General features: G+C 46.2%; 1 protein-coding gene across 2 annotated transcripts in view; it reads left to right on the forward strand.

Annotated features, from left to right (window-relative positions):
• HOMER2 (homer scaffold protein 2) overlaps nucleotides 1-12,007 on the forward strand; it is a 107,156-nt gene that overhangs the window by 45,531 nt on the left and 49,618 nt on the right. For both annotated transcript variants that reach the window (XM_081227342.1, XM_081227341.1), the window contains exon 2: nucleotides 4,426-4,582. In XM_081227342.1, coding sequence (XP_081083468.1) covers nucleotides 4,426-4,582 — 157 coding nt within the window. The remainder of the gene's footprint in view (nucleotides 1-4,425; nucleotides 4,583-12,007) is intronic.

Raw genomic sequence — 12,007 nt, forward strand, 5'->3', positions numbered from 1 at the left:
AGATCTGCCACTTACTAACTGTGTAACCCAAGGCAGGTCCTTGGCCTCTCTGAGCCCCGTTTCCCTACCTGGATCCCCACAGGATCATTGGGATCTTAAATGAGAGCTCATATGTGAAGCCTGGCAGATGGTAAATACTCAGTAAATATTAGTTGGCTTTAAACTAAATATCAGCTAAATATTAACTGGCTTTTCTTTCCATCCCCCTTTTTCTTTTCTTTTTCTTTAAAAATTCTTTAAAAATTCGATTTTTGAATTTTAGAAGAATAAAATAGAACTCTCCAGTGGCCAAGGACTTGGTTATTCACATGGAAATCCCAGTACTGTGGGTAGTTTTCTGGACTCAAAGCTGTGCCAAGCTGACCTCCAGGTCCCCAGGCCTGAGGATCGCAGGTCTTTGACCTCAGAAGGGCTGTGGCTCCTCCCATGGTGCCCACACTCAGCATGGGGTCTGTGGGTCTCCCTGCAGCTCCCTTCCTGGGTCACTGTGCTCTCTCCACGCTGGAGCAGCCACTTCCCCTGAAGAGGCCTGACCACGGGACCAGGGCTGCAGCCACTGAGGGTATGGCCAGCTGAGCCAAACGTGTCTCCCAACGTCCTTGCGTTTCTGGTTGGGGTCCTGCCACGGCGTCACTGCATCCCCAGAGCTGAGCGGACAGATTTGGAGACGGGGTCCTTCTTGTCTGCATGCTCCCCTTGACCTGAATCATGCCAAGCAGATGACTTGTGGCTTTGGCTTATCCGTGGTCAGAAATCTCTACCAGCTTCTCTTGTCTCCCTGTCCCTCCCCCACCATCCCTCTCCACCTTGCTTTCCTCACTCCCTCGCTCCTGTAGGCCTCAGGCACACAGAGCACTTTCAGAAGGTCGCTGCTCGACCACCACAGGCTGCTGTCTGTCCTGACCAGAGCACCTCTGCCTCTCCATGACCCTCCCCCAGCCTTTGCACCCAAAGATCCTGTTCTCTGTCCCTCTGTTGTCCCCTTCACGCTGTGGAAGGATGTCTTGGAGTCGTTTCTGTCATTCTGGAGGAGAGATGACAGCTGTAGGGGTGACTTCTTCCATTATTTCTAGATTATCTGATAATGTCTAATGTGAATATCTCCCCAGCTTCCTAGAGGGTAAAAATCACCTGTAGCTCTTGTTAAAAATAGAGCTACCCAGGCCCCATCCCTGGACAGCCAGGTTCCTGTGGGGATAGACTGGGGCCCAGGAATTTGTATTTTTACTAAATGCCCCAGCTAATTCCTATCAGAGGTTTAGGAAACACTGGTCTAAAGGTCCTAAAACCTAGACCCAGTCCCTCTTCCCTGGTGTGGAGGACACAAGGGAAGAACCGAAAGTCTGGCCCCTTCCCCTGGGAGGGCTCCTGCGTGGCCCTGGGTCCCTGCCCAGCTCGTAGTGCTCTGTAAAGGAGAGGCAGAGATTTTAGCATAATTCAGTTCTTTTTTTTAATTGAGGTATAATTGACATATTAACATTATTTTAGTTTCAAGTGCACTACGTAATGATTCAATATTTGTACACATTGCATAATACGGTTCTTTTAAAAACCTCTTCTGTATTCCTGCCCTTTCAATTGCTCCTTCCTCTTAAATATGCAGAAGAATTCCACGTGAGCAAGTATTTTCTTTTATGGTGTTGTACTTGGATGATTAGCAAGACGTGGTGCCGGGGCTGCAGTAGCACAGCTGGGGGATGCAGATGTCAGGCTTCCCCACGTGGATTGATTAGGAGGGCTGGTATTCACAGGCACACACGTTCCTCCACAGGCTGGCCCCTCTCGACAACAGATGCAGGAAATTACAGTGAGAATATTCCTTTTGTTTCTACAGCTGTCACCCTGCGGCTGGAAGGGTGTTGATTTAGGATTGAGTGGGTGGGTGAACTTGGTCACTGTTGAGGGAAGACAAACGGCCTAGTGATCCACACCCCAGAGGCTCTTGCCCAGCTCCTGGGACCTAGAAGGGAAGCTTCAGGGGGCTAGGAATGCTGGGCTGTGTCCGTTCTGGAAGGCTGGATTCTAGAAACAGCTGCATTGAGGTAGCAGGAAGAGCGTGCCCTTGGCTTTTATTGATTCAGAGAAATAGTCATGAAAACGTTTCTGCATTTATCTACATCCACAATTGATGGTTAATGCCAGTATTCATGGTGTTATTCAGTATTCCTTGCATGAGGCTCAAATACATAGGAATTTGCTTTTCTAGGAAAAAGGTTCTCTCTTAAGAAAGAGCTTCCTTTCCAATAATGAGCCTTCTATAGCCAGGATGGGTTCAAAGACAGCTTTACCTAAAACCACTCCATCGAGAGACTGGAACACTTAAAATTCACTTTTCCTTTTGATTTTATTTTTTGTTTCCGCTTGGGTGTCCTTTTATGTCATCTCTTTGACATTGTGAGGATTAAAAAAATTTAATTTTTCTGATTTTGATTTAATTTTATACCTCTAATAACTGCTTATTAAATCTATAGTATTTTATGAATGATGGGATTATTTTTACATCCTGCTGGCTTCCCCCCCACCGCCATTTTGTCTTATTTTGGACCACTTAAAAGGATTTTCGAGCCAGTTTGCCTGAAGACCTTTTCTTCAAAAATAATTATATTTAAACAAATTATATTTTGTAATGAGTCTATGATTTATTTTGTGTTACTCTGTGAAGTAGATACCTTAAAATATGAAATACAGTGAAATCCATTACAATTTTTATCCATCTACCTTATTAATGCTTATTGTCAAGATCTAATTAATTCCTCACTCAACAGAAAGAAACATAGGTACTGTGCTAATTCGGTTAATAATCACATGAAGAATTTACAGGCATGTGAGTGAAAAAGCAACAATAATACAGAGGCAAGAATAACAACAGAGATAGATTTGATGAACATTACATAAAACCCAAAGATTTATAAGTTGGAAACATAAAACTTTAAGGCTTGGTCAGTTATAAATGAATGCATCATTCATAAAATGCTGCAAATCTGAGAAGTATTTAGTAGAAATATAATATGAAGTCACAAATGGTTTGCAAAATCCTAAAACTGTTGCGTAATCATCCCCGCTCCCCAGTGAATTTGTTGCAAAATCCTAAAAATGCCAACAGGATGTCAGAAAAAGAATAGGACACTTGACGGAGATGCAAAAACACCGCACTGGGAGTTGCCTTTTTTTTTTTTTTAACATCTTTATTGGAGTATAATTGCTTTACAATGGTGTGTTAGTTTCTGCTTTATAACAAAGTGAATCAGTTATACATATACATATGTTCCCATATCTCTTCCCTCTTGCGTCTCCCTCCCTCCCACCCTCCCTATCCCACCCCTCTAGGTGGTCACAAACCACCAAGCTGATCTCCCTGTGCTATGCAGCTGCTTCCCAATAGCTATCTATTTTACATTTGGTAGTGTGTATATGTCCATGCCACTCTCTCACTTTGTCACAGCTTACCCTTCCCCCTCCCCATATCCTCAAGTCCATTCTCTAGTAGGTCTGTGTCTTTATTCCCGTCTTACCCCTAGGTTCTTCATGACCTTTTTTTTTTTTCTTAGATTCCATATATATGTGTTAGCATACGGTATTTGTCTTTCTCTTTCTGACTTACTTCACTCTATATGACAGACTCTAGGTACATCCACCTGACTACAAATAACTCAATTTCATTTCTTTTTATGGCTGAGTAATATTCCATTGTGTATATGTGCCACATCTTCTTTATCCATTCATCCGTCAGTAGACACTTAGGTTGCTTCCATGTCCTGGCTATTGTAAATAGAGCTGCAATGAACATTTTGGTACATGACTCTTTTTGAATTATGGTAAAAGGAATCCAAATCGGAAAAGAAGAAGTAAAGCTGTCACTGTTTGCAGATGACATGATACTATACATAGAGAATCCTAAAGATGCTACCAGAAAACTACTAGAGCTAATCAATGGATTTGGTAAAGTAGCAGGATACAAAATTAATGCACAGAAATCTCTGGCATTCCTATACACTAATGATGAAAAATCTGAAAGTGAAATTAAGAAAACACTCCCATTTACCCTTGCAACAAAAAGAATAAAATATCTAGGAATAAACCTACCTAAGGAGACAAAAGACCTGTATGCAGAAAATTATAAGGCACTGATGAAAGAAATAAATTAAAGATGATACAAATAGATGGAGAGGTATACCATGTTCTTGGATTGGGAGCTGCCTTTTAAGCACATTTCTCATTAGGCCAATTGCCCCACAGCCTCAGGGTGTTGCGTTTCAGTAACTACTCCGCTGGTGTCTTTTCTTCTCCTCTCTTCCCTTTTCTTATTTTAATTGTTCTCATGCGTATGTATCTTTCTCCATAAATGATTAAAATCTTAGGTGGCTTAGAAATCATAAATGATACATGAAGTCCCATCAACTCATTCGCCCATCTTTCCTCTTGCAGAGAACAGCCCATCTTCACCACCCGAGCCCACGTTTTCCAGATCGACCCCAGCACCAAGAAGAACTGGGTGCCCGCGAGCAAGCAGGCCGTCACAGTCTCCTACTTCTACGATGTCACAAGGAACAGCTATCGGATCATCAGTGTGGATGGAGCCAAGGTACCATCTCGCCGGCTCACTTGAAGTCACTTATTTTCATCAAAAGCCATAGGATACATTTGAAAAGTGGAGGGAAAATGGTGCACCCCAAAACCTGCCACCTTAACAGAGATGTTATTGTTATCCTGTCTTTATAATCACAGATCCCGCTTTTTTTCTTTTTTCACTTAAAATTATGGCCAATTAAAAAAAAATTTCCCTGTTAGCATGCTGTCTTCATAACTAGCATTTTAATGCTGTTTTAATAATTCCACCAAGGGCCTATAATGTCCTTAATCTCTCCCCTTACGGTTAGATACTGAAGTGGCTTCCAGCTTTTTACTATTATAGATAATGAGCATCTTCATGAAACAGATAACCTCATTTGGTCATCATGCCTATTTCTTTTTGGATATTTCCTTAGGATAGATTCATGGAAGAAATGTTATAGGTCAAGATATTAATGATGTATGGCTCTTGATGGTTATTACCAAATGGCTTTCCGAAGAGTTCTGTCTTCCAGCATGTATGAGAATGCCAGTTTATTGCACCCCCGACAGCATTGGGTATTGTCACTAGTCTGGTTTTGGTGTTATTCGGCATGGGAGTTGAATTTTATTAAATGGTTTTGGAGTATTTCTTGAGATAATTCTTTTCCTGTTGTTTTCATTATTCTGCTGTCTTCCTCAATATTTTTGCCACATTATGATGGGAGCAGAATAAAGAAGGATTATCAGTAGACGTATCACCAAGTTTACAAAAGAAAAAAAAAGTAGACTTGACGCTTTATAGTTTCTTTTCTGTGTTTAATCTGTGTTCATCCTGATGGACCTTTTTACATGGATAATCTGCTATCACCTGAAATTCAGTGTATCTGAAGCTGAATTCCCCTATTTGCCCTCTAAACCACCTCTCCATTTTCACTTCCCAGTCACTTGTTGCTGGAAGGAAAGAAGGAACGGAGGGAGGGAGGGAAGGAGGAAGGAAGGAAGGAAGGAAGGAAATGGAAAAGCACAGTCATTCCCTTTTTAGTCGGTAAAATGAACCTGCCTTTCAAGTGTCTCACGTTTATACCGAATGCTTTGTTTCAAGGCCATAACTCTTGTCCTGGTTCAGTCTTGCTCAGACTATTGCAGTAGCCTTCTGACTGGCCTCCTCTCGCCTGCAATCTGCCTCTAGGTCAGCGTTCCTGGGGAGTTGGGTCAGGGCTGGGTAGTAGAATAGGGCCTGGCTGTGGGCTTCTCCCTCCACAACCCCACAACCACAGAGCAGGAGGCACGGGAAGCCTCCACTGACCAGGGTTCTGATGAGCGCTCAGGAAGTGTAGAAGTGCCTGGCGCATAGTAGGTAGGCACCTTGTGTTTGAAGATTGACTATCTGAAAGATGCCTTTGTTATTTCTTTTCTTCTGGGAGACATGGTGATACAGCGGTTGTATTACCACTTTCCTTCTCTGTGCTTTTGAGCTGGAATCTTCTCAACTCTTGCCAGGATGTTCTGCTAGCAGTGGTGAATCAAGCTGACTTGCTTTCTTTTATCTGTAGATTCTGTCAGTCCATCCGCCATCCTTTGAGATGGGTTTGCACTTTTGTCAGTTGAGTTATCCCAGGACAGAGTGGGCTTAAATACAGATAAAGTGCATTTTATCTGTATTTAAATACAGATAAAATGCACTTTCTTAGAGAAAGCGCTTTAGTCCTATTAGCTGGGCTTTGAGTAATTTGTCAGTGTGTCAGCCACTGCGTTGTACCGGTCTGCAGCTCCTGAAGGCTGTGACAGTGGTGGGGTCCGAGCCAAACGAGCCGGCTCTGAGAAATCAGGTGGGTGGAGGAGGGTGGGCTATCCCCCGGCTGAAGAATAGAGCTAGTTCCGGCTCAGTGCGGGGGGTCCATCAAGTTATGGAGTCACTTAAAAAGTGGGAATTGGGAACCCAGGCTGTGGGGTGCCACTGGAATCCAGCAATGGAGCCCACGGCCCTCTGGCCACGCCTCCTAAGCGCCACACCACCTGGCATTCCAGGAGCCCACCCAGAGTTCCTGCCTTACTAGTGGGGCACAGGCTCTGTGATGGGGCCTTGTTCTGCGAAAGGGAGTGTCCTGTGACAGAGCATAAGGCCCAGGGGAGTGGGTAGGGACCATCCTTAGTTGTTTAGTACCTGTGCCTGGCACTTGGGGCCGCGGGTGGGCGGGAACTGTCCTGCTCTGAGAACTGGAGCACAGAATACCAGACAGTGGTCCCCAGGCCTCCTCAGCTCAGCTGGACCTTGCCTGGAGCTGCTCAGCAACAATGTGCAAAACCAGCAGGCCAGGTCTAGGTCAGATCCCGTTCCTCCAGCTGCTCCACAGGTCAGGTGAGACATGGAGGAGGACCTCCGGCTGGTGATTTCCCCAGAGTGGTAGCAGCTCTTGACACTGCCCGGTCTTCTGTACCTTCCTCCTCCCCACCCATGGCTGAGTTCCTGATCCCCCCAGCCCCAGCTCCTGCCCTGCCCCAATAATCCAGATGGGTCTCCTTCCTCCCTAGGGGCTGGAGTAGGGCGCAGTATGCTGACCTGATGCCAGTGCCGCGCTGTTCCAGGGCTCTTGTCCGCTGCCCCTCTGCATCCCACCCCTGCCCCTGGCTCCTCATCCTTGTGTTCCACCACGTTGGGACAACCCCACTCTGTTTTAGGCCTTTGATTCCAAATGTTATCAGAACTAAGATGACAGATGGTCAGATGCTTTTAGCCTTTGGGGTGGTGTCTTGGCCCATGGGCTACACCTCTGACCTTGGGCAGTTCTAGGGCCCCCGGTCCTGCCACTCTCTCCTGGCCTGGCCATGTCACGTCTTCTGCTTGGTGCTTCTGGGCCAGCTGTCCCTCCCAAGGCAGGAGGCTGCTGCAGCCTGGAAGGGGAAGCCTGCTCTGCCCTCCCAAATGAAGGAGTCGATGTGCTTCAGGAACAGGTTGCTGGTGTGGAAGGGACTTGGAGGTGGTTGTGAGCAAAGACCACGGTGGACTCAGCCGCTGAGTCAACCGCGGGCAGCCCACAGAGCATGGGCCCCCCGTGAAGTGAGGAGGGGCAGCCAGCTGCTTTAGCAGCTGTCGTTCCGCACCAGGCATAGCAAGCTCCTCTGCCCTGTCCGAGCATTGGTCGTGCTCTACTTGGGGAACGATGTGGGGAAGCCCTCTCCTTCCCCTGAGAGCCTTTGGTGCTGTTCATCGCAGGAAAAATCTGTGCGCAGACCTTTTCTTCCTTCTTCCAAGGAAGGTATTTCATGTGTCAGTCGCAGCTGCTGCTGAAGACATACGTGGGTGGGAGTACCGTGGTGCGTAGCTCCAGCATTGCCTGGGGGTTCTGTGGATCCATGTCTGGGCGTGGGGGGCTACCAGGAGACTGTGCTCTTTGAGGAACAGGCCTGGCTCATCTCTGGAGTCTCAGCATCAAGCTAGAGTGGGCCACGCCATAGACATGGGTCGGTGACGAGGTCAGGCCTGGCCACATCCTCTCCAGGCCTGCAGGAGGTGTGCCGTGTCCACAGCAGGACAGTGGGCAAGAGTAGGATCACCGCCAAGAGGGAACCAGGACCAAAACCTCAGAATGTCACCCAGGGTCAGCCCTGTGCATGGACAGATGGGAGCCACATGAGGGCACATCCCGTCTCCCAGCTCCCCAGAGCGCTGCTGTGAGCCACCACATCACCGACAGCCGCAACCAACAGCCGTGTGACTGATGGGGAGTTTTTGTGTGGAACAGCCAACTCCGTTATAAAGGGACTCCATTTCCAGAGGATTTGTTAATTGAGCCGTCGCAGCAGTTGATTTCATTGTGCTGTTGGCACTCTTTACAGACTGAGTTAATCATTGCCATCCTTATGAGGAATTGCCTGCACCTGTGGACAAGACCTGCCTGGAGCAGGTGTTTCTCCCGGGTGCTCTGGATGGCTCCCCGCCCTGGGTTCTCAGTTATTTATAGGATCACAGAAGCCTATATTGGAAGAGACCTTAGAGGTCATCCCTTCTACAAATATTTAGCAGCACCCGCTGTGTTCTGCCTAATCACAACGGTTTGGAGGATATAAGCCTCTGAAACTCTGACTTGTTTGGTGTTTTGTCTGGGAATGTGAATTGCTTTCAAGAACACAGTCAGGGTCCCCTCCTCCACCCATCAGTATAGTTTCCTCTTTTTTTTTTTTTTTTTTTTGGTCATTGTTTTGTTTCTGTTTTTTGTTTTTGTTTTTTGATGTGGACCTTTTTTTAAACATCTTTATTGGAGTATAATTGCTTTACAATGTTGTGTTAGTCTCTGCTGTATAACAAAGTGAATCAGCTATATGCATACATATATCCACATATATCCTCCCTCTTGCCTCTCCCTCCCACCCTCCCTATCCCACCCCTCTGGGTGGTCACAAAGCACTGAGCTGGTCTCCCGGTGTTATGTGGCTGCTTCCCACTAGCTATCTATTTTACATTGGTTTGGTGGTGTGTAAATGTCATGCCACTCTCTCACTTCATTGATGTGGACCATTTTTAAAGTCTTTATTGAATTTGTTACAATATCGCTTCTCTTTTATGTTTTGGTTTCTTGGCCATGAGGCATGTGGGATCTTAGCTCCCCAACCAGGGATAAAACCCTGCATTGGAAGGCGATGTCCTAACCACTGGACCTCCAGCGAAGTCCTTAGTTTCCCCTTTTGGATAAATACAGAGCACCTTCTGTTAAGGGAGCAGACATATGGAAGGTTCTCAGCACACAGTAGGATTTTCAATGAATGTTGGTTTCTCTTTTTCCCTGACTATGGTTTAAAAAAAAAAAGAATAAAAGCATCGATTAATACCTTTTCTGGAAGCAGGCAACAAGTCTTTTAATTGCTGTAACTCATCCCCAGCCTCTTCTGTGTTCTGACTTCCGTCTCCGTGGATTTGGGGACTCGCCCTGAATAGGAACCAGGAGGCCTGCCTCCAGCTTCCTCTGAAGCCGGAGCTGCACTAGGGACTGGAGGAGCTTAGCTTTTTGCTTCTTCCAGGTACCTCTTGGTTGCATGTGCTCTGTGCATTGTCTGAGAAGTGGGTTCCAGTGATCTGCAGGAACTGAGTCTTTTACTGGGGAGTCTCTTTTTTTTTTTTTCTCCATGAACGTTTCAGAGAGAATTCACAAAAAAGAGGAAGGGGGTGGGCATAGGGGTCGGGAGCCCATATTAAAGGTTGTGCTTTAAAGCAGCCCCTTCATCCTTCTGGGCTTCACTTTCTAAGGGTGCTCCCCTGCCCCGCCCACCCCCACCCCCACCCCCCACTGGCCTTCCCAAGTCCCCAGGGAGGCCCCAGTTCTGGTCCTGCTGAGTCCATCTGCTTCATCGAACACCCATGCGTGCCCTTTCTCTCCACACCCAAGGCCTTATTCTTCCTTGTTGCCTCCTGACTGTCCTGGCTGCCTTCTGCATGCCTTCACTCCTCAGGCCCTGCCTTGGTGCTTCTAAAGTCATTTTCTACCCAGGCCTCTTCCCTTGAAACTCTGTCCCCTCTTGCTGGGTGACATCCTCCACTCCTGTGACCCCAGAGTCTGCTGAGCCTCCCCCCGCTTACCTGAGGCCAGAACCCACAGGTCCAGCCACTTCCTCTGCCCCCAACACAGTTTTCCGGTGTCCCCATGCACAGGGCACCGCCTTCCCTTTTCACAAGCTTCTGCTCACACGGGGAATTCGTCTCCCTGACAGCTTTGTTATAGCTTTGCATGTGCTTTATTTTTAACTGTTTATCTGTGCCATTTAATGTCTGATAACAAAGCAAATACTCATGTACCCAACACCCAATTGAGGAAGTCTGTCTTTTACTAGTCCTTCAGAAGTCTCTTTCTGGACCTCTCCCTAATATAGGCACCTGCCGTCCACCCTGCAAGAGGTTACTACTTTCTTGAAATTCGTATTAAACATTCCCTTGCCTTTCTTTATAGTTTTGCCACCAGTGTGTACATCCCTAAGCCAGAGGTTGGCAAACTTTTTCTCTAAAGGGCCTGATAGTAATTTTCTTATAAGCTGTACAATCTCTTTCCCAGCTCTTCAACTTTTCTTTTGTATCAATAGCAAGGAAATGGCCAGAGGCCAATATGTACATGAATGGGTGAAGCTGCGTACCAATAAAACTTTATTTACAAAAACAGGCTGGATTTGGCCTGAGGGCTATAATTGTTGACCCTTGCCCTAAATATATTATTTAGTTATGCCTGTTTTTGATTTTTACATAAATAGAATCATACCGGAGACCTATACTGTATGTCTTCTTTTGTGACTTTTTTTTTTTTACTTAAGTTTTTGTTATCATCCATGCTGATACCTATAGCTTTGATTAATTTTCACTGCTAGGTAGTATTTCGTTGTATGAATATACCATAATTTATCCATTCTGCTGATGGTGGACATTTATGTTTGCAAACACTGCTACTGTGAACATCCTTGTGCGTTTCTCCTGGTGTACCTATGCAAAGGTTTCTCTCAGATATATACTTAGGAGTGGAATTGCTGGGTGGTAGGGAATGTGCATTTTAAACTTTATCAGAGAAAGCCACATTAGTTTTCAAAGTGATTTTGCCAATCTATGAGAGCACCCATTGCCCCACATCCTCACCCCCACCCTTGGTATCATCAGACATATTTTGAATTTGGTGAGTATATAGTAGTAATGGTAATGCAGTTTCCACATTCCTAGTGACATTGAGCTTGTAGCTTATGTCCGTCAAACTCAACCTACCTCATTCTCTCCAGTCTCACAAGAGAGGGGTCCATTCACCTGCCCAGAACTAAGCCTCCCTCAGGTCCCATCTCCTCACCCCCACCCCCAGAATATCCCTCACATTCACACAGCTGCACTGGGCACTCAACTGTAGCAGACCCAGAATAGACAAAAGGTCATATGTGTCCACTTCCTTTCACTTCTTCATGCATGCTTGAGGAGGGTGAAAGTCAGAAATGAGTCAGAGCCTCAAAGAGAAACAGGCAATAAGGTGGATTTCAGGTGCAAGTGCAGTTAGCCAGCAATGATTTGGGAACCCAAGAGGAACATGCACAGAAGGAATGTGTCCTTAGAAGCTTCGATCTGCCCAACTTCTCAGGAGGACTTGGTGTTGGTGGGCTGAGCCAGGGGTAGCACAGGATGGAGTTTCCATGTTAGTGGGAAATGAAAGAAGAGGGTCCTGGGATTGACCACTTTTTAATGGCTTGATTGCCCCAGCTGTCCATCTTGCTGCTTTTGAGGTCAGTTCACTGGATTTCCTGGGAGAATGGCCAGCCAGTTGCCTCACTAATTGTAGAGATGAGTTTACTGTTATGACCTTGAGATTGTTCAGACCAGCTACCTCTGGTGAGTCATGGCAGTGTAAAGGATATTGTAGAAGTAAATGATGGCTTTCCTTCCCTTCTTCTCTCTCGTCCCCTTACTTCCTCCCTTCTGGATCTTGGAAGTTCCAGAAGTCCC

The sequence above is a fragment of the Mesoplodon bidens genome, assembly GCF_964165515.1.
Source record: "Mesoplodon bidens genome assembly, chromosome: 3".
Taxonomy (NCBI): Eukaryota; Metazoa; Chordata; class Mammalia; order Artiodactyla; family Ziphiidae; genus Mesoplodon; species Mesoplodon bidens.